General features: G+C 36.7%; 1 protein-coding gene across 2 annotated transcripts in view; it reads right to left on the bottom strand.

Annotated features, from left to right (window-relative positions):
* Positions 1 to 12,224: 12,224 nt before the first annotated feature.
* Positions 12,225 to 21,753, bottom strand: part of LOC114033765 (LMBR1 domain-containing protein 2) — a 59,134-nt gene continuing 49,605 nt past the window's right edge. Inside the window, exons 16-18 of one of the 2 annotated variants that reach the window (XM_027849425.1) lie at positions 20,370 to 20,475; positions 19,337 to 19,466; positions 12,225 to 17,325 (exon numbers count right to left, since the gene is read on the bottom strand). In XM_027849425.1, coding sequence (XP_027705226.1) covers positions 17,265 to 17,325; positions 19,337 to 19,466; positions 20,370 to 20,475 — 297 coding nt within the window. In that variant the 3' untranslated portion in view covers positions 12,225 to 17,264. The remainder of the gene's footprint in view (positions 17,326 to 19,336; positions 19,467 to 20,369; positions 20,476 to 21,753) is intronic. The other variant, XM_027849477.1, reaches the window with a different exon arrangement.

Genomic DNA, 21,753 nt, shown 5'->3' with positions numbered 1-21,753 from the left:
CTCCCTTTTGCGCTCCCCCCCCCCCCGCCCGCCTGCCCAACTGCCCCCTGCCTCCCAGGCACTCCCTTTCAGCTCCAATTGGATGGTTCGCGCTCCCTGATTCAGGCTCACAGGTAACACTGAAGACTGATTGGAAGAATTCCCCATCAGGCAATCCCTGTCTCCACCCGCAGCTTCTGAGCTTGAAGTTTACAAACTTGTTGTCTAGGTAATAGTAATCTCAGTAAAAGGCTACGCCGCCTCATTAGAGAGCGTAGTTTAGGAACTGTTCAGTCTAAACAGTCTGAAATTTCGGTTTTAGAAGGGCAGTACTCTTTCCACTGCCCTCTCCCCAACATGATTTTTATAGACAGGTAATGGCATGTCACAAAATGGACTCCTTTCTCCCAAGCAACCCTTTTCTCGGCTTCTGACTTCTTCAGATGACTTTTTGTAGGAATATCTCATTACAGTGTGTGACTTAACACGGAGAAGATCTTGTTACAGTGTGTGACAACACCGCAGAGTAGCCTGGTAACATTACAGGTGATGCACTTTCAATCTGCCCTTCCCCCCAACTCACACTATCAAGTCACCTGACTGGATAATCAGCCCCATCTGTTCACCCTGTACAAGGTAAGAAAGCAATGAGCAGCCTTGCAGGATATAGGTGGAGTAGACCAAGCTCCATAGTGATCCAAGGATATGTTTGGATATTTCCTTACTTATTTGCAATCTCTTTCTCAGCAATTAATTGACTCAAACACTCATTGGAGAAACTTTCTTTCCCAAGAGTCATTACTCTTATTTCCCTATAATTCTATAAATATTAAAATTAGTAGATATGAACAAGTTATTAACAAAAGCAAAAAGAAATCAAGAACAAAAATAACTATTTACAATATTTTGACTATATGAAAGTTCACAATCACCACAAACTCTTTTTATAGACCTAAGTTCAAATCTTGTCTCAGACAGCGCTTACTATCTAGGGGACCTTGGTGAAGTTACTTAACTTCTCTGTCTCAGTTTCCTTATCTATAAAATTGGGATAATTGCACCTACCTCATAGGGCTATTGAGATCAAATGAAATAACATGTAAAGCATTTTGCAAACTTTACAATGCCATTTAAATGTTATTATTGTTATTGATTAGAATGATAAAATGATATAATAATGCGTAACTCCACTTCTGGAAATAGTCTCTAATCTTTGAGTTCATTTCAGATATTGACTAAAGTCTCTTAAGAAACATCTTCATATTTCTCCCTACAATAAGAGTTAAATTCAATCTTTTAGAAAATAAGTTAGATTAGTCCTTTTTGTTTCCTCTTCAGCAATCATCTTTCCAAAATATACTTTACTTGCCAACCCCTTATACATTTTTCCAAAACAAATTTATAAGATGTCTTTTTATGATATCACTTATGACAGTTCTGACAAGGGAAAAATTTTGTATCACCTTCTTCATCTCTGTTTTCTCCACAGATTCTTCATAGCTACCCATAGATCACAGATAAAACACACACCCTGTCCTTCACTCCATAAAGAAGTCTCTATAATAATCCCTTTCTCAACTGTCACTTCAAAATTGCCATGATCAACTGCTTCTCTCAACATTCAATGTTGGCTCTTAAAGATACAATTACACTATACTTAGTGTATAAGAAGTATTTGAAACAGGGGTTGTACTAGGTTAGAGGTGGGGAATCTGTAGCTTCAAGGCCACATGTGGCCTGCTAGGTCCTCTGTGAAGTTTGGATGCAGTCAAAGGGCCACACTCGAAGACCTAGAGGGCCAACAAGAACTGCCCTTTGACCTAGGTGTTAACAATAGCTACTCACGTGGATCCACCTATTCCAAGAAAGTGTCTTTCTAGAAACCTAGAACAGAAACATTTAACATATGGTCACAGGTAGCCTGAAACACTCAAGTGCTGCAGAACCAAATCAAAGTATCATTGGGAAATATTTAACAAAATAACTAAGAATATAATAAAACCTAAGTAATGTTAACTTGTGGATTTCTGCATCAATATGTGGACCACAGGGACACTTATATATGAATTAGTGGTCATATTTCTATTTAAGTTTGATACCACTGATCTAGAATAGCCACCAGCAGAATTACTCTTTGGTTCCAAATGGGTTAAAAATGTTACAGTTCTCAAGGAAAGAAATCCAAGTTGTCAATAACCTAGCCACATAAAAAACTGCTCAAATTCAACAATGAAAAGAGAAATATAAACTAAAACAACTCTTGAGGTTCCAATTCAAATCAGATTGTCAAAAACGCCCATAAAGGAAAATGACAAGTGACAGAGAAAATAAGGGAGGGCAGACATATTAATGCAGTGGAGCTGTGAATTAATGGTCCAGTTAGCTCAGAAAGCAATTTGAGCTATGCGGAAAAAAAAAATCACTGAATTTTGCCTATTATTTGACTAGCAATACCACTGCTAAGTATATATCCCATAAAGTGATCAAAGAAAGAGAAAAAAGATATATATATACATATATATATTCATATAATTATTTTTTGTTGTAGTAAAGTATATTTTGTTGTAGTAAAAACTGAAGGAGTAATATTAATTGAAGAATAGTTGAACAAATTATAGCACATGAATGTAATGAAATATTATTTTAATAAAAAGCAAAGAGAATAGATTCAGAGAAACCTGGGAAGACCTACATTAGCTGACAAAAAATGAACTGAGGGGCAGCTAAGTGGTGCAGTGGATAGAGCACCAGCCCTGGAGTCAGGAGGACCTGAATTCAAATATGACCTCAGACACATAACACTCACTAGCTTGTGACCCTAGGCAAGTCACTTAAGCCTGATTGCCTCACCAAAAAAAAAAAAAAAAAAAATGAACTGAGTGGAACTAGGAGAAACAATTTATATAACAACAACAAAATTGCAAAGAAAAATCACTTTGAAATTTTTCAAGTCTGATCAATACAATGACAAACACCTATAGAGGACCAATGGTGAAACATGTTACCCATCCCTTGAGAGGTGATGGATTAGAGGTGCAGAATTGGATGGTATTTTTGGACATGGTCAATGTGTGGGTTTGTCTTGCTTGCCTAAGCTTATTTGTTTCAAGGGAAGAGTTTTTGTTTTTTTGTTTGTTTTTAATTTGAGAAGATGAGGGGAATTGGTGAGCAGAAAGAAAGGAAGGAAGGAAGGAAGGAAGGAAGGAAGGAAGGAAGCAAGGAAGGAAGGAAGGAAGGAAGGAAAAAAGGAAGGAAGGAAAAAACCATTGAAGCACCTTTAAAAGCACAGAAGAGAACAGAAAGTTCATAGGAAAATAGCAGGATAGCTTTGAAATTACTATGATAAATTTTATATAGACTTTTTAAAAGCTATACATAAGAGAGATTCATGGTTCCATAGTCTTTTCCTCTTAATTTATAGGAAAAAAATTTATTTTTGTTAGTGTTTGTCAAGATCAGAATAACAAAAAATTAAAATTAAAAGATGGCTCCTCTTAAAATGTGCATGATCCCAGAGAAAGGTAACATATCTAGCCACTACCACTTAACTAAGTTATTAGCACAGAATAATTTATCTTTGCCTCCTCACACTCCCTCACCCCACATATCTAATCAGTTGCCAAATTTTTGCCATTTTTACCTCCCCAAAACAACCCTTGTCTCCTTTCTCCCAGCTACCACTCAGCTTCAGACCCTTATTACTTCAAGCTTGGATAACTGAAACAGCATACTAATTGTTCTCTATGCCTCAAGCCTCTCAGCATTCCACTGTAGCCCCACACATGACTGCCAAAGTAATTTTCCTTGAGAGCAAACCAAGTCACTCCCCTGATCAATTGATTCCAGCATCCAGCTCTCTATTGCCTCTAGAATAAAATGGCAACTCTGCTTAACACTTCACAATCTGGCTTCAATCCATCTTTCTAGCATCATTTGACATTATTTCCTTCTGGGATACTGTTCCTGAACTGATCTGTGATTTGAGCTGATTATCTTGAAAGGAAGGAGAAACAAAAGAACCTGGGCCTCAGTTTCTTCATGTGTAAAATGGTGGGATAAGACAAAATTACCCTCTAAAATTGCTTCTAAGTTTTATTCTCAAGACAAAAGGAGCCCCAGGAGTACTGTTGTTCCTAGACATTTTTCAATATTTTATTTCTTTATATTGAGTCTATGTGTTCTTGGGGATAGTTGACATAAAAATTTGTGTATGCAAAAATATACACTTACATGTAGATTGTACTGTTTACAAATACAGGATCATGGCTCATATCAATCAATGATAAGCAAATCAGCAAGTTTTGTCTACCCTGACATTCTATTCTCCATTTGACATGGGAATATGGCAGAGTTACTAACCATGATGGGAGATGATAGAATTTGATCTCAAACTAGACTGACCAGGGATGAAGAAAGGAATTCCTTTGCTGTTTGTTGCCCACTTAAGTATTGTTAACTTTCCAACTCAAGGAAAAATTCAACCTTTCACACACAAAGTAACATGTTCTCACCAACCACAGCACACACTTTTTTTTAAAAAAAAGTATAATAGTTTATTAATATTTAAAACAATTAACGTTAACTATTTTTTTTTGAAAGGGAATGCCCCTGACAGGAGAAATCAACTCTGATTGGGGAACAATTAATAAGGGAGTAGGCATATTAATGAGGAGATGGGCTTAAAGTCTTCAGCTTCTCTTGCTGAAGAGGTGACTTGATCATGAGACTCAGCCCAGACTGGAACAGAAAGTGAAACTGCTTTGATGCCTCCTGGCCCCTCCTATAAAGAGTCATGTATCTGTCAACTGGTGAGGCAATTTTCTTCTATTACAGATAGTCAGGACACAACCTCCTCCCTCCCCACTGCAATCCAGGCTACCTTATCCCCCTTCAGGCCCTTGTACATTATCACTAAGTAGCCATCTCACTCACACTCTTCCACAAATTGGATTGATTTTTTAATACTAGCATTTCATTTTGTTACAGTTTTCACTGCAGTAATAAAAACTGTGCAGGTGTGCAGGAAATAAAGTTAACACTCTAGAGTTCCTTTTAGTGTATACATATATATTATATATAATAATAACATTACATGTAACATATATGTATGTATAGAGATACTAGAGTGATTTGTCATTTTCTTTTCCAGCTCATTTTACAGATGAGGAACTTGAGGCAAACTGGGTTAAGTGACTTGCCTGGGGTCATATAGCTAATAAGTGTCTGAGTATGGCTTTAAACTTGGGTTTTCCTGACTCTAGGACCAGTACTCTGTTTGCTGTACCACCTAGCCCAGTATATCTTAGTTGACACTATGATTGAGAAATTGGGTGACTGAAAGGGTAATGGTACCCTCAACAACAGTAGGGAAATTCTGAAGGGAGGTGAATAGATAATTATGTTTTAAACATATTAAGTCTGAGATATGTACGGGTCATCATTACTTATAAATATTTTGGAACACTCACTACTCAGAGTACAGGACTGGGTAAGACATTTGAAGGCCAAAGAGGTACCAGACAAAGCCCATGCCCTTGAGAGGCTTGCAATCTATTTTGAGAAATTGATCATGTTCTCACATAAAAAAATCTTTGATCTGACACAGTGGAGTTAACACTTTCCACTGACAGAGATGACAGGTTGTCCATGCTTTATTAGATAGTTTTATGAGTTTCTGTGACCAAAATTTTCATGACCTGTTGGCCATCCATGTGGTGGTGAGCCTGTTCAAACTTAGCTAGTCTTGTACTTGGATGAGAGGAATTCAAGCATTTCTGGGCTTGGTAATACCTCCCAGAGTTTGTGTTTCAATGGCATATTTTTCAAACACCAGGTCACCTATTGGCATCTGTGATGGAGGCATTGACAGAGGACACTTACTAAAAACAATGAATAACATAAGATCCTAGCTGTTAAATGGAAAATGAATAGTGTCACCAGTAATGGGTGATAATAGTTCGGGGTAAGAGGAGAACACTGAAGTCTAAGGGAGTTGGGAAGTTTCCAGGGACAGCTGAGACTGGAGCTGGTCCTTCAGGAGTAGATAGGATCTAAATAAATGGAAAGGTCAAGGGAGATTATAATGAAGTATAATTGGGGATGAGGGAGGGAGGAGGAAGAAGGAGCAGAAATAAAAGAGGGAGACAGGGCCATGGAGGAGGAGTCCTAAAGAAAAGAAAAAACAGATAAAATGGTGACATGTGTTTAGCTCACCCCCATGATGCTGCCAACTCTAAAACCAAATGTGTTTTCTTCACCTACCCAGTTCTGTTCTTTGTTCTATGCTTATGAAAAAGAGCTGCACCTTCTCCTGTGGGTCATTGGCCTGAGGTAGCCATTTGACTCACTTTACTAACACGTTCACACCCTGCTAATAAACTGCTAAAGTTCAGAATTCTGTGCCTCAGGTTACCTTTATTAAAGGTACAATATAACAAAGAGCTCTTTTCAGATACGTTCTTGGGAACATGACCCATTACCTAATTTTCTCTCTTTCTCTGGCATAGATATAAATCTGCAATAGAAGCTGCAAGTAAAATCATACACTTCCAACCACTTTCTCCCACTCAGTGACCGGTGGGGTAGACAGACAGATCATATCCTCCAGATTGGAGGAGGTGCTCACCTCCAGCCCTACAGGTTCCAGCAGCCCTTACATGAGCAGTACTTACTGAATGTCATTTTGCTCCTCTTAGTGGTTTTCCTGGTCACGGTTTTCCTTTGTGTGAAGCTGGTGCATCTTGCTGTTTGTTAGCTGACTATGGGGATCCAGGGAACTGAAGCAGATATGACATGTGATGTTAGACCCAGGGCTTGAGGCCATCAGAGCTCATTTAAACTATATGTCCCTTCTACAACATGTCCATTTCACTCCCATTCTCAAAAAACTCTCATGGGATCTGTCCATCCCTGCTAGTTACTGCCTTGCATTTCTCATTTTTTTCATGGCTAAACTCACTAAAACTACCAACATTGATGCTGCTGATGGGGATAGGATCTGAACCCCTAAAAGGAAAAGACCATGTTTTTGGGTTCTGGACCCCAGAAAGGAGAATCCCTGGACTTTCCCAAATCTCTGGCGTTTGCCTGAGGCTATAATCCTATCAACTGACCTTTCATTATTGCCCATTCAGTTCTGTTACGCCCCTGGTCAATTCCCACCTTTAATCGTATGTAGGTTCCATTCTCCCTTGGCCACCTGGTCCAGGTCCCTAGCCTTTCAGTCACCCCAGACTACTTGGCCACTCCTGGATCCCTCCCACAGTCTTTCTGTATATAAGATCCATTAAGGGGCTCAGATTCTTATAATCTAGCCAATAGCTCACTAATGTTCAGATTCCTTAATGTCTGGTCAATATGACAATATTCTAATAAACTTTGTCTTTGGCTGAAAGAAGGCTTGGGTCGAATTCATTCGGGCAGCACCTGCATGTTGTGATTTTGGGATCCCAGCACCCCTAACCTCTAAACCTCAACATTTCCAAAGCTGTTCCTTCTAAATCGCAAAATTTGTGGTTCTGTGAAGTCACAGGCTAGCTGATGTGCATTGATGAAACTGCAAAATCTCTACCAACCCTCCTCCCCACCAAACAACAAAAACCCAAAAGAAAAAGAAAAGAAAAACTGAATATATTAGAGACAGCTTCACAAATAGATAGAAGGCTGAGTTCTAAAATGAAGGGCTGAATTATTCTCCCATCTCTGATACTTAATAGTCATTCAGTGTTAGGCCACTTCACCACTCGCAGCTTCAAGAAACTCACTGGGTCACATTTACTGTCATAGAAAAGCTGTAATCAGTTATAAGGTAGTATTTAAATTTGTCTTTCCAAATTTGTGTCCTAGAACATAATCAAATGTTGTGAATGTTCTGTTTCTCTCAAAGTATAAGCCTTACTTTTGCTGTTCAAATCTTTATACACTAATCAAATCTATTTCTGTTCCACTTTACTCTGCAAAATCTTTCTTATCCTTCTGTTGATCTTATTCTGTTAGAAAAAGAAAAATGAGGGGGCAGCTAGGTGGCACAGTGGATAGCGTGCCAGCCCTGGAGTCAGGAGAACTTGAGTTCAATTCCAGCCTCAGACACACAACGTTCACTAGCTGTGTGATTCTGGGCAAGTCACTTAATCCCAATTGCCTCATATAAAAACAAAACAAAACAAAACAAAACAAAATGAAAAGAAAAAGAAAAATGGAAGTGATATGGATACAGCATATGGCACCCTAGGGGTTAAGGAGAATATTAAGGGTTACTTTTCCAATACATTGTGAGGTCCCTCCTAGGGGAGAGAAGGGGGGGCTCATCCTGTAACTTGAGAACATCCTAAAGTCCTTTTCTCCTTATTTTGAAACACCATAAAATTAAATCCTTATCCTATAACACAACATTCTTCCTTATCTTGAACCACCATAAAACACATCCTCATCTGGAACATCTGCAGGCTGTATAGAATTTTGCTATATAAGTCTAGCTACCCCTAAATATCAGTTGCCTCACTTAGCCCTGTTGCTATTGGCCCATATGCTTTAAGAGTCAGTAAAGCTCCCACTGACTATGAGAATATCTAAGTGAATTCTGAATCAGACTTCACCAGAAGATTTCAACATTCCATTAACTTCTCAACCCTTTCTGTCACTAAAACCCTCTCCTATTGCTTTGTTGTACCAGTTAGAGTAGATCACAAGAAGCATGATCATCATTATGGATTAGAACAAAAAAAGTTACGTGTGAAATAATAAAGATTTTAGCAGCAAAAAAAAGTTACTGGTGTATCACATTTATCTGTATAACTGTCCTTCTCTTTTAAATTGTAAGCTCATTTTGAGGAGAGCTGTGTAGTTCATATCTTCTTAGTAACCCCGGCACCTAGTATAGCGCTTTGAACACAGTAGACTTTTCAAATTAGTTGAAATGAATTGAATCTTTATGACCCCATCTACTTTTGTAACTTCGGCCACGTCAGTTGCTGCTATTTTCAAAGTTCAAATTATGGAAAAACCATTACTAAAATCTATGAAGCTCCAAACTAGCCTTGCTCAGAATTGATATGGAAAGATGTAGTACCTATAAGGCAGGAGAATCCTTAGCACAAGACTAATAGAGAACTTGTGGGTGCACAGACCATGATTTTGTGAGAGAGGATTACATGAACCTCCTGAAATAGCAGTGGTGAATATGGTGTTCATTCCAGTTTTCATTTTGATGAGTCCTTGCCAAGAAGGGTAAATAACCATTCTGATCATATGCAAAAAAATCTGTAAGTAACCACTGTAATTACTCAATAAAAATGATCACACAAAAAATCTATGCTTTGGAAAAATAAGGCATCAAAGTTTGGTAGACAGTTTATAGTAGTTGTCATGAAAACTCGTTTAAAATGGTTGTATTAAAACTATCTATAGTCACACGAAAAAATGCTTTAAATCACTCTTGATTTGAGAAATGCAAATTAAAATAACTCTTAACCACCTGACACCTATCGGATTGGCTAATACAACAGAAAAGGAAAATGATAAATGTTGGAGAGGATATGGAAAAACTGGGATACTAATGCATTGTTGGTGAAGTTGTGAACTGATCCAACCATTCTGGAGAGCAATTGGGAACTATGCCCAAAGGGCAACCAAACTGTGCATACCCTTTGATCCCACTATACCACTGCTAGGTCTTTATTCCAAAGACATCAAAAGGGAAAGGACCAATTTGTACAAAAATATTTATAGCAGCTCTTTTTGTGATGACTATGAATTGGAAACTGAAGGGTTGCCCACCAATTGGGGAATGGCTAAACAAGCTGTGGTATATAAATGTAACGGAACACTATTGTGCTATAAGAAATTACAAGCAGGATGATTTCAGAAAAACCTGAAAAGACTTACATGAACTGATGCAAAGTGAGCAGAACCAGGAGAATGTTATACAGTAATAACAATGTTGTTTGATGAATAACTGTGAATGAGTTGGCTCTTCTCAGCAATACGATGATCCAAGACAATCCCAAAGGACTGAAACTGTCTGAATACAGCCTGAAGCGTGCTATTTTTCTCTTTCCTTTTTTTTAAGAGTCTTCTTGTACAAAATGATTAATATGGAAATGTTTTACATGATTGTGTATGTATAACCTACATCTGACTGCTTACAGGCTCAGGGATGGGAGAGGGGAGAAAGGGAGGGTTAACAAATTTGGAACTTAAAACTTTTTAAAAAATGTTAACAATTATTTTAACACGTATTTGGGCAAAAGATAAAATGTTATATATTTAAAATGGTTGCATCCTAGTTTTGCCTTAAAAAACTCCAAACTCAAACTGGGACTGAGGGCCTCATTTAAAAGCTTAAAATGCTGTGTTGATGCTGGAACACACAGAAGGAATATTAGCACATGGAATTTCCCTTAGAAATAATAATTTTTCCAAATTGTTCTCACTCTCACATTTCCGGGGCCTGTGCAAGGGATTTGGAACTGGTTAGCTTGGAATATTAAATAGTTTTATATCCTGGAAAGAGGGGGAGAAATGTGAGGAGTGACAATATATTTCAAAGCATGTCTGGGCTCAGTAGGGACAGGACAGTAAGTCTGAAGAAAAGCCATTGAATGCTTTTTTTAAAAAATACTTTGTAGGTTAGGTGTTAGTCAAAAAGGAAAGTAAACATTTATTAAATGCCTACCGTGCCAGACTGTACAAGGTGCTGAGGATACAAAGACAAAAAAATTAAACAATTTCTGCCCACAGGGAGCTTATATTCTATACTACTGTCCCTGAAGTGTGCAAAATGCTCACACTGCAATCACATCAGATCAATTTTTTTTTTGAAAGGATGAGTGCATAGGTAAGAAGGGTAAGGAGAGATTATGTATCTTTAATAATTATTAAACATGTTTGGCTACTGTACTGTAAATTCCTTTCACTTGCCACTTCAAAAGAATAGAAATGCAATAGTGATGCCACAGTGGTAAAGAACATAAGCCTTGAGGCTGACCCAAGAAGGGAGAGTTCTATCAATTCTAGTTCAAAGATTTCTGAACTCCATCTCCTGTCCCTTTTCACTCCCACTGCAGTTTCCCTAGATCATACCTTCCTTATCTCCCAGTTAGACAATCAAGAATATTTGAGGCTTAAAATCTTCAGCCTTGAACTTTTCATCATTATTCTCATCTGATGCTACTCAAGGAGTCAAACCAAAAGTAACATAAGTCAAGCAATTTCTCCCATGTGACTTGGTTTTCCCCTTTCAGAACACAAAGGCATTGCCCTTTATTGAGAGCTTTATTGAGAGGATGGTTCCAACTCAGGACTGATTCTCCTAGGACTCATACCTAGACATGAAACTCAGAGGAAAGAAGCTGCTTTCTTTCCTTTTCCTTAAGAAACATCGTTCTCTAGGAAGAAAAGCAGAATGTCACTGTCAGACCAGGAAGGGACCTTTTTGTACAATAATTTTGTACAATGTTCCTATTTCAGATAAGGAAACTAAAGCCTGCCTGGAGAGGGTATGTGACTTACTCAGAGCCAGTGAGTACCAATGCTGGACTTGGAAATCAGGCCTCCAGACTACCATGATTCCTTCTATTAGATGCCATGCTGTTCTGCTGTACTTTGTTTCCCAGAGTTATGCCTGAACAACGAATTTAATGATTACATAAAGTTTATTTAAAACTTATTTAAGCTTTTATGTTGAAAAGGGAAACTTCCCTTTACATATAGCAGGTGTCTAATGGTTGCTGAATTGAAATTATTCTGTTCTATACTGGAAATATTTCTCCAAGAATTGTTACTTTAAAAGCAGGTAGAGATATATATATAAAAAAAATAGCTATTTTATTCACTGTCACCAGGATTCAAAGGAACTTGGGGACTACAAAACCAGTCTAAAAGGACATCTGCCTCTAATACTAATTCTCTCAGGACACTATGGGGTCTCTGTAGCAGTTCTAATGTCTATTTTCTTAGTACCATATTGCTCTCTGGAAGCCTAAGGAACAACAAGAAGTTAATGGTTTCGCCTGCCTAAACCTGGTTTGGATTTTTGTTTTCTTAGAATCACTATTTTATTGGGGGTAGTATTTGTATATTCCACAAAAATATCATGAGGGAAATGTAGAAAACCAGGTACTGTCCTTTTAAATCAACTCTTTGTTGGGATAAAATACAACCCGTGTATGCCCTAAAAGACAGCACAAATTGAAAAGCACATTAATATTTAGCAACATTTGTTGAGAGATCCAAGTTGCACAGCACTAATTTTAGAAAAGGATTTTATTTCGTGCAAGTCTACAATTGCCTATATTTTAACAGTTGATCAAATATACATTCTTGTAAAAAACTGTTACATCACCAATAATTTAACATAGTACAGGAAAAAAAAACTGATTTTATTGTATGCCATAACCAAAATGGAAGGCTATTATGCAGAGATAAGGCAAAAGATTGCTACTCTGCTGAGAAACAGCACTAATACAGCCTTTTCTAAATACAAATCGAATATACACTAAAGTTTTACAGCACAGAAATTACACAAATAGGTAAAACTTCCAACCAACAAATTTTCAGATCATATGAAACTAGTAAAATAAAAGAAGTATCAGGCGAGAGATAGTCTGTCACTGAATTTCATGTAGTAATTAATAGCTGACTGAAGATAACATTGGCATTGTGCACACAAATCATAGCTAACCTACTGACAAATTATGTGCTCAGACACATCTGTTAATTTACAGATTGGAAGGAATAAACTAATAGTTTATTTGATTTTCATATGTTCAAATTAAAATACAAAAAGTAAAACCAACATAGTTCATTCAAGACGTTAGATTCCCAGCATATTTTGGTAAACCTAAAAAAGGACTGAAGAATGGAGGGAGTCTCTTAATTTACTACAACTGATAGGCTAGAGGTACAATTAACAATGGCAGAACACTGCTGTGGGGAAGGAGTCAAATGATTTCAAAATCTCATTTGAAAACAACAAAATACTGTTATTTACAAAAATGGAATAGAACAATTAAATGCTAGAAATAAAAGCATCAATGTGAGAGCACTTTTGTCATTATATAATTTATAAGTGTAAATCTGACTGCAGGAAATTAAAAGGCAACTCTATACATCCCCAGCCTTCAAATGTGCAGCATTTTGCTTGTACTTTTCAAACCAGAAAAATCCTTATTTCCATACCACTTTTCAATGTGGTCAGAAGCAAATCCATTGTTTCACTGAGAAATAATCACCATAAAAACCTAAACCTAACATGCTAAATGTCAAAGACATTGGATAGTGTCATACTGATAAATATGGAACGTTAGGTGGCCACAGTGAGAAGAACACCACCACAATTAACTCGTGCTGCACAATAACTTCCAAAAATGCTCAGTCCTGCAAAAGTAAAGCACTTCTAAACACATGCAAAAAATATGATCAAGTTCTACTTTACTGGATCATTGCATAAAAGAGAATTTTCAAGATAAATATATTAACTATTTAACCTAAGAATTTTACTGAAAATAAAATATACTCTTTTAGAATGAGAGAGAAAACATGGCAGTGTTCCTTATTTTCCTTTTTATTAATAAACCAGACATGCCTGAAAATAAAATAAAAATCATACTGATATCTAAATTAACAAATTCTCTGGGAACAGAGCTTTTTGAGCATGGAATGAGTTGTGGGAAAGTTTAAGCCTCTTCAGCACTGGCTCCCTGGGGGCACTGGAATAATCTCAGGTGTCAACCACTCAAGGAAAGACCAGTATCCAGATAGTATCGAGACCTACATCCAGAAAGCATGGAGGAGCCACCCTGTCTTTGGTGTATTATGGTCTATCAGTTGGCCAGAGACAGTTTCAAGAGAGGCAGAATTACTCTTCATTCTGGGCATCAGTGGAAGAGTGACCAGTTGCAGACAGGGAATCTGGACCCTGAAATGTGTTTTCCTATATCACAGATGTTTTTATTTTTGGTAATGACATTTCTGATTAAGAAGAGAATATCATTAGAAAGCATTCTTTTTGCAAATAGAAGCATTATTACTGTAACTAAAAGGCTCAAAATTATCATCCAAATATTACCATTTTCTTTACTTGTAAGCCAAGCATTTTTGTTCAAATAATATAGTTTAACAATCATATTTTATGGTAGTAACCTAGTGGCCTGAAGAAATCCACATTAAAGTGCCTAAATAACATTCAGTTTTGTCATGTAGCACAATGTCATCCAATAGTGTAATGTACCTTTTCTATTTCAAATAGTGGAACTGGAAGCCAGAACCCAGCTCTTTCTATAATCTTCAATGTTCTGAACATAATTTCTAAAACAATCATCTCTAAGTAAGCAGGACAAAGATAATATAAAGATTTAAAAAAAAAATACTAGCAGTACAGTTTTAAAAAATGATGTTGTAGGGTAAGCCTCAGAAAACCAAATCACCTCTTAACATCTGAGGTTTAATAAAATATAATCTATTACTATGATTATCATTTAAGTGGGATTTAGGGATTCAAGTTTATGAAGACCTCTTACATTCTGATAGGGAGGCTGAAGAACAGCTTTTTGCCAATTTTTGCTCCTATAACTACTTTCTGAATCTGAGGCATAATCAAATAAAAATCAGAAACTATTTAACAGTTTGAATTACATTATAGTAGAGTGGTTTTAAAAAAATATTTTCTTCAATATATTAACTTTTCAAGAACTTCCCATTATGGTGCAATAAAACAAGGAAGATCACACGTGACTCAGATTTTGGTACTGACAATTTGACCAAATGTACCAAATTACATATAATCCTAATATTTATTATTATCAGCATTTAATTCTATGCTCTATATTTCTTAATTTTCCTAACTAAAATGGGAAATTCTTTGTCAAAGGCAACCCTTGAAAAGCTTAATTTAGCTCTGATTAATCACTGTTGTTTATTAAGTGCCTTTTTGTATACCAGTAGTAGGAGAGGAGAGGAGGTATTCATTTGGTAATGGAATTCCAAGTCAAGATTAGGAATAGGTCTCCATAGAACCAAAATAAAGATCTTCTAGTACTACCACTCTGATTTAAAGCTAATGAAACAGAGGCTGAGAAAGGGAAGTCAATAAACAAGCATTGATTATGACTCAGGTGACTTGCTCAGTGTCATACAGCTAGTTAGCTGGCAGAACTGGGACTAGGTCTGGAAGTGTTCTTTGTGCAACACCACACTGTCTCCTCTTTGTCTTTAAGGTTTCACAGTGATGCTCCTTTGACCACAGATATTAGAAAATACAATGTAGTGTGTGTGGGGGTGGTGGTGGGAGAACCAAAACCCCATTTTTTTTCCCCTTTGTCTCTGTCTACACTGCCATTTGGAGTTCATGAGAAAACCTGAAAAGAAATACCACTACATTTAAGGGAAAATTTCCAAAGTAAAGCCACATGATAGAAAACATTAGCAATAATAACCAAGTTATTTTCACATAGATGGAAAAAAAAAACCACATTATATCTACAGGTCTTGCCAGAGAGGTGTGTCAGTTTCTACACAAGAATAAGGAAACAAGAGAGTCCATTTCGTGAAGAACATTTTTTCTACCCAATACTTTCAAGTATAACTTATAAGGATGATGATGATGATAAAAGGACAGCTACAGTTCTTTGACTTGAAGTATTATAAATGTTAATCTAATATCCTCACATTATCCTTGCGAGGTAGGTAGATACATAGAAATATCTTCATTATGTAAAATGAAGAAACCGAGGCACTGAGAGGTTACAACTTGCCCAAGGAAAATCCATGGTGGCACTACATTCAGTACCAAAGCATCATTATTTCCTGCTTACCGCTCTAGGACCAACCACACTTTGCAAAGGGAAGAATGTGACTCAAAAAAAGAGTACCCCCTAAAACTACTTCAATATAGTATGGCACACCTTCCCATTATTATTTAGTCTGAATGTACTCAATTTCACTCTTTTTAGAAACTGACTAAAAATAACTAGATAACAGGGTTAACCATAATCCTTTGAGTACTTACATCATACTAAATTTATAAAATTACATAATACTAATTTTTTTAAAATTAAGCTTTTTTGAAATATGACTTGGGCAAAGTTCACTTTTCTAAAAATATATAACCTACTAAATTGTGTAAGGAGTGGAAAATATTTCAAGGATTTCACTCATTCATATTCACTTTGCAAAATAAAGATGGTGACTTAAAAACTAACACAACTTTGGCTTAAACACGAAACCAAAACAATTTTTTTTAAATGAGCATATTTACCCAATAAATTATTTACAATCTATTTTGGTTTGATACATTTTATAAACCACAATGTAAGTCCTAATCTACAGCATCTTTTGTATTAGTTTTTTTTTCTTTGAATGGAAAGAGCATGTGTCTTTTGTAAAAGCTTTACTGGTTACACAGGCACATGTTAAAATCTCGGATCTCTTTTTCATGTTCTTTGGATATCAAAAATAGTTGCCATTAACGCACATACTTTTCCTTGAACAGAAGGCTCAGGAGTTAAGAATACAAAAAAGCACTGAATTGGAAAATTTAAACTCATCTCCATCAAATTAAAACTGTACAAAAAAAAAATACAAAGATTTCCAGCTACTATCAAAAACTTAAAAAGGAAAGACCACTTGATTATCACACATGCAAAAAAAGTACTAATGTTGCCAATTAAAATAATTATACATGCAAAACACATTTATTTGCATATAAAGTTAAAGCAGATTACTGTGCTCTTGTGAATCATGGATAAGCCTTATGTTCTAAGATATGAGGTCTGTGAATATAATCACCATTTGATTTCTCCATTCAATTATCTATCCTTGAAAAATGCTGACAAAATATCTTCTTTTTAAATAACAAAATATATGCTACAAATGACAAGAAGAACTGTAGTGTTCTACAGATGTGTTACATATTACTTATTATTTTTAAACTACCTTTCAGAGAAAAAGATTCATTTCAACCAACCTGAAACACACAAATGTTTTTGCATGGACTGATTTTTAATATGAATTAAATGGACATTCCCATTATCCACTGAGAACACATTAAAAAGTTGCATCATATGTAATAAATCCTGTGAGAATATGGTACTCTACTACTTGATGAGAAATAAATTATTATACAAGCTGTAAGTTCTGTATTATTTTTTAACCCTAACTTGACTTTTTTTCTTCCACAATAGAAAGCAAGTTCTGAGGGCACACCAATGTTACAAATACTTTACAACATGAAAAACAACTTGGACATGCAGACTTCTAACAGTTAATCGTCTCCTAAATATTTTCAAGCTTTAGACATCATCAAATATTTTGCTTCGAGACATTGATAGATATCTTCCACCAGGCTGATACCTAAAAAAAGAACATAAAAGAGTTAACTGAAAGGTTTTATGAAGTCAGGTTTGAAAAAAAAAATAATCAAGTTAATATAAACAGGAAGGAGTGCTATAATTTAACACTCACTATAATACATTATGCAAATTATTTGCTTCTGGAAATTGGTGACACTGGCTTCACTGTTCTTCACAGATGACAATCTATCTCCAGACTGCATTTTCATTGGCTTATTCTCCATATGTGGTATGCTTTCCTATATCATCTCTGCCTCCAGGATCCTCTGTCTTTGCTCAAGTCTCACATTGAGTTTTACTCGGCTCAAAGCCTTTCCAACTCTTCCTTAATCTTCCTGCCTTCCCTCTGAGGTTACCCGCCACCCACCCCCATTTATCGTGAATATAGCCTGTTTGTACAGGGTTGTTTTCTATCAGAAAAAGGTCATCTTCACGGCACCTTCTTTCTGATTGTCAGAAGCCTATATCTTTAAATTAATATCTGGTACAACAGACTATCAGCATATATATTTTGCTAAAATTAATTTTCTCCCTCACTCCTGGCCAATAAAACAAAATTAAGAATTAAGAATTTCAGAGAATGACAATCACTATTAATGATAACAATTAGAAGCAAGGCTCAGAATGTGACCCACCAACCTTAAAGAAAAGATTAAGAAAATATGAATGGACACAACTCTGCAATCCACCAGGGACAAATGGTCACTACACTGGACCTCTTTTGTACACAGGACGCTTGTGTGTACCTACAACGGGGAGGCTGATACCATGCTTCACGACAGGCACCTCTTTCTTCAGCAGAGGTAAAAGCAGTGGAAGAAAGGTATGGCAGAGCTTGCAAACACAAGCCATCCTTACACCTCTATATGCTAGTTCCTTATAAGACACCAACTTAGCGGTGCTAACAAATCAGAAGGAAGGTGCAATAAAGATGACCTTTTTCTGATAGGTCAGAAAAATGCTGCTTCACCCTACATTATTTCACCTAAAATTAGCCTTGCTATTCTGTCTGAGACATATTATAGCAAGGTACACACAATTCACTTTACCTTTGGGAGAAGATAAAATGCAAGCTGACATAAGGGACTTTTTGAAGAAAACAAGGGCCACAAATGTGTCTGTCTTTCTCTCTGTCACACACACACACAAACACACATACACACACACACACACACACACACACACACACACACACACACACACACACTCTCTCTTTCCATCTACCATCTCAATCTAGAGCACGTCACAATAACTCGGGGTTACAGGATAGGGGTGGGGAACCCGCGGCCTTGAGGCCACATGTGGCCTTCTAGGTTCTTGGATGCAGCATTCTGATTGAGTCCAAGGGCCAAACTTGAGGATCTAGAGGGTCACAAGTGGCCTTGAGACGCAGGTTCCTCACCCCTATAAGAGAACCCTTCTCAGTGAAAAAGTGCTTATTACATTGTTTCTGCTGTTTAATAAGGTAGACATGTACACAGTACATTTTCAAAGCATGTTTCTTGAACGAACAAAAGGTGGAATAAATCCAGATCTTTGCAGTGGCTCTGAGTGAGTGCCTTTTTTACTTTATAGATCATTTGATAAAAAGCAATTACTAAAGTATTCATTCCACTACCAAAAATCCATTTTAAAAAGGAAACAAAACTCATCTTTATTTTCTGTTAAATCCACACAAAATAAACTTTCTGTGACAAGGGTAAAGAATAGACACAAAAACTTCTCAATGTCTTTATTTACAAAACAGTAAAATTGGGTCAAATTTGTAGCAATTTAAATTTGCATAGATTCAAAACCTATTTCTGTTCGATTCACAGGTAACATTTCAAAAATAATTTTTAAAGTAGTAGTTATTAAGTAGATACTCAATAGTTTAATTGATTACTCACAAAATAGAACTATTTTTGGGATACTGTAGAAAATCCAATTAAGTCAATCGAGTTAAGTCAGAAGGTTAATAAAACCCTTTGAAGTGGGTGAATACTACAGCCAAAAGACAGGAGCACACTCACCTTCCTGATTCAGATTCAAGAGGATCATCAGTGAACGTTTCTGCATTAAAATCAAGAGGTTCTGCATCCTGAAGTAATTCAATTCTATCTCTTTCAGTCCGATTATTAGATCTTGTATACTTAGATACTGCTATAAAAGGAAGTAAAGAGGGAAAAAAATTCACATTATTATTTCTTTTATTTGTGGATAACAGTCCCCTAGCATGAGGACAGAGTGGAGTCTAAGTTACAATGGGCTTAAATTTTGCATCTAAAAACAATACAGTAACAGAAAAAAAAAATAATACAATAGCATAGCACCTTAAAACCAGAATAAGACTATAAGTAAGGCAACTTAATAATTTCAGGGCCAAGATTTCATTTAACAGAGTATTTCTTCTTTTGATTCCCTACCGAGGTAACTTCTCCATGTCTCAATAAATGGATAAATGAGTTGATGAGGCAAAAAAAACCCTCACCAGCTGGTGGTCAGCTCCATCAGTGCTGTGCCTCTTCAAACTTAGCTATCTGGTTCTCCAGTTGCCAAAGACAGCCTTGGCTTGGGCTTTTTTGGCTTTCGTCTTAAATAAACCAGGATGAGAAATTAGAATAGGACTTTTGTGGAAAATATATAGCACAAAGAAAATCATTTTGGATGACTAATAGCAGTCCAAGCAAAGGAAGAGATTTTTAGAGTAGTTAAGCCACTAACACAAATCAGAATTAGCTATTTTATTTAAGTAATTTATTAGTTAGATTATTTTTACTGAGAACACAGTCTTGTTGTTTTTTAAAAGTATACAATTGGACAGAGAAAAGGAAATGAAGCAAAACCCCAATAGATTAATCATGAAAATAAAGTAATCTGAAAACTTAGGAGAGATGCTAACTTGGTTGATACAAGTCAGTATACCGATATTCTCTGGTTTCTGCTCCTCTGATCACTCCTGCTAATGGTTCTCTTACCCTGTAGCCCAGCTCCCTGAATTTGTTCTAAAATGCTACTTCCAACCATCTGCAATGATTGTTAAAGTTGAAGCACAAGGCCACTTACGTCTGTTAGTACTGATTTCGGAGTAGTTTGACTCTTTCGGGTCAGTGTGAACATTTCTATTCCTGGTGGAATCTTCTCGATTGTTTCCATAACGCTCTTTCCATTCCTTGAAAAGAAACATACAACTGTAGCAAAAATAACTCACTGAAACAGATAAGAAAAATTAACTTAATTTTGTTTCATCAAAAGTATAATTAACTAAAATATATACACGTGGCATGAAAGGCATTCTGTCAGTCCACTGAGTTTTATGAAGTGCTTACTATGTGTCTAGTATTGGGGATACAAAGAAAGGTGAAAAACCATGTTTGCCCTCAAGGAACTTACCTTCTAGAAGGGGAAACAACAGATAAATATAAGATATATACAGAGAAGATGGACGGTAACTAGAGAAGTAGGCACTCGCAGCTGGGGGGACTAGGAAAAGTATCCTGTGGGTGGTGCTGAAGGAAGCCAGGAACTCCAAGAGAGGTCCTGAGGGGAAAGCATTTTGGGCACAAGATATAGCCAGTGCAAGGGCACAGATGGCTTGAATATAGAATATATGGAGAGAACTAAAGCATACAAAGACTAGAAAGCTAGGAAGGGACCAGGTTATGGAGAGCTTTCAATGCTAAACAAAGAGTTTTATTTTTAATGCCAGAGGAAACAGGGAGGCTAGAAGTTTACTGAGTACAGGGGTGACATGGCTAGACTTAAGGTTTAGGAAAATCACTTTGGCAGCTATTTAGGGAATGGACTGGAATGGGGGAGAGACCAGAGACAGGGATAACAATTAGATGGCCACTGCAATTGTCTAGGCGAGAGGTGATGTGAGCTAGAATTAAAGTGGTGGCTTTGTGAATTGAAAGAAGGGGATGATACAAGAGAGGCTGGGAAGGTAGAAACAACAAAACTGTGTGACTGATATGATATCAAAGATGAGAATAAGAAGTTAAGGATGACAATGAGTTTGTGAACTACCTTCCACATTCATAGGGAAGTCTGGGAGAGAGGAGGGTTTTATGGCAAAGATAACGGATTTAATTTTGGACATGTTCAGTTTGAGGTGCTTACAGGATGGGAGCTCAGAAGAGAATTGGGGTGGGGGAAGAGATATATACCTCTGGAAGTCATCAGCATAGAGGTGATAATGGAACTCATGGGAGTGATAAAATCGCCAAGTGAAAGAGTGGAGAAGAGAAAAGGGCCCAGGACAGAGCCTGGAGGGACACCCACTGTTATGAGGCGGGACACAGACGAAGATCTAGCAAAGGAGAGTGAAGAATCGTCCAACACATAGGAGAGGAAACCAGAAGCAAATAATATCATGAAAACTTGGAGAGAAGAAACAGGAGAAAGTAATTAACAATGTCAAAGGCTACAGAGAGGTCAAAGATGAGAA

The sequence above is a fragment of the Vombatus ursinus genome, unplaced genomic scaffold (genome assembly GCF_900497805.2).
Source record: "Vombatus ursinus unplaced genomic scaffold, bare-nosed wombat genome assembly UNPS02000255.1, whole genome shotgun sequence".
In the NCBI taxonomy this organism is placed as follows: domain Eukaryota; kingdom Metazoa; phylum Chordata; class Mammalia; order Diprotodontia; family Vombatidae; genus Vombatus; species Vombatus ursinus.
Note: the sequence above shows the minus strand (reverse complement) of the source record. Positions and strands in the feature narration are given on the sequence as shown.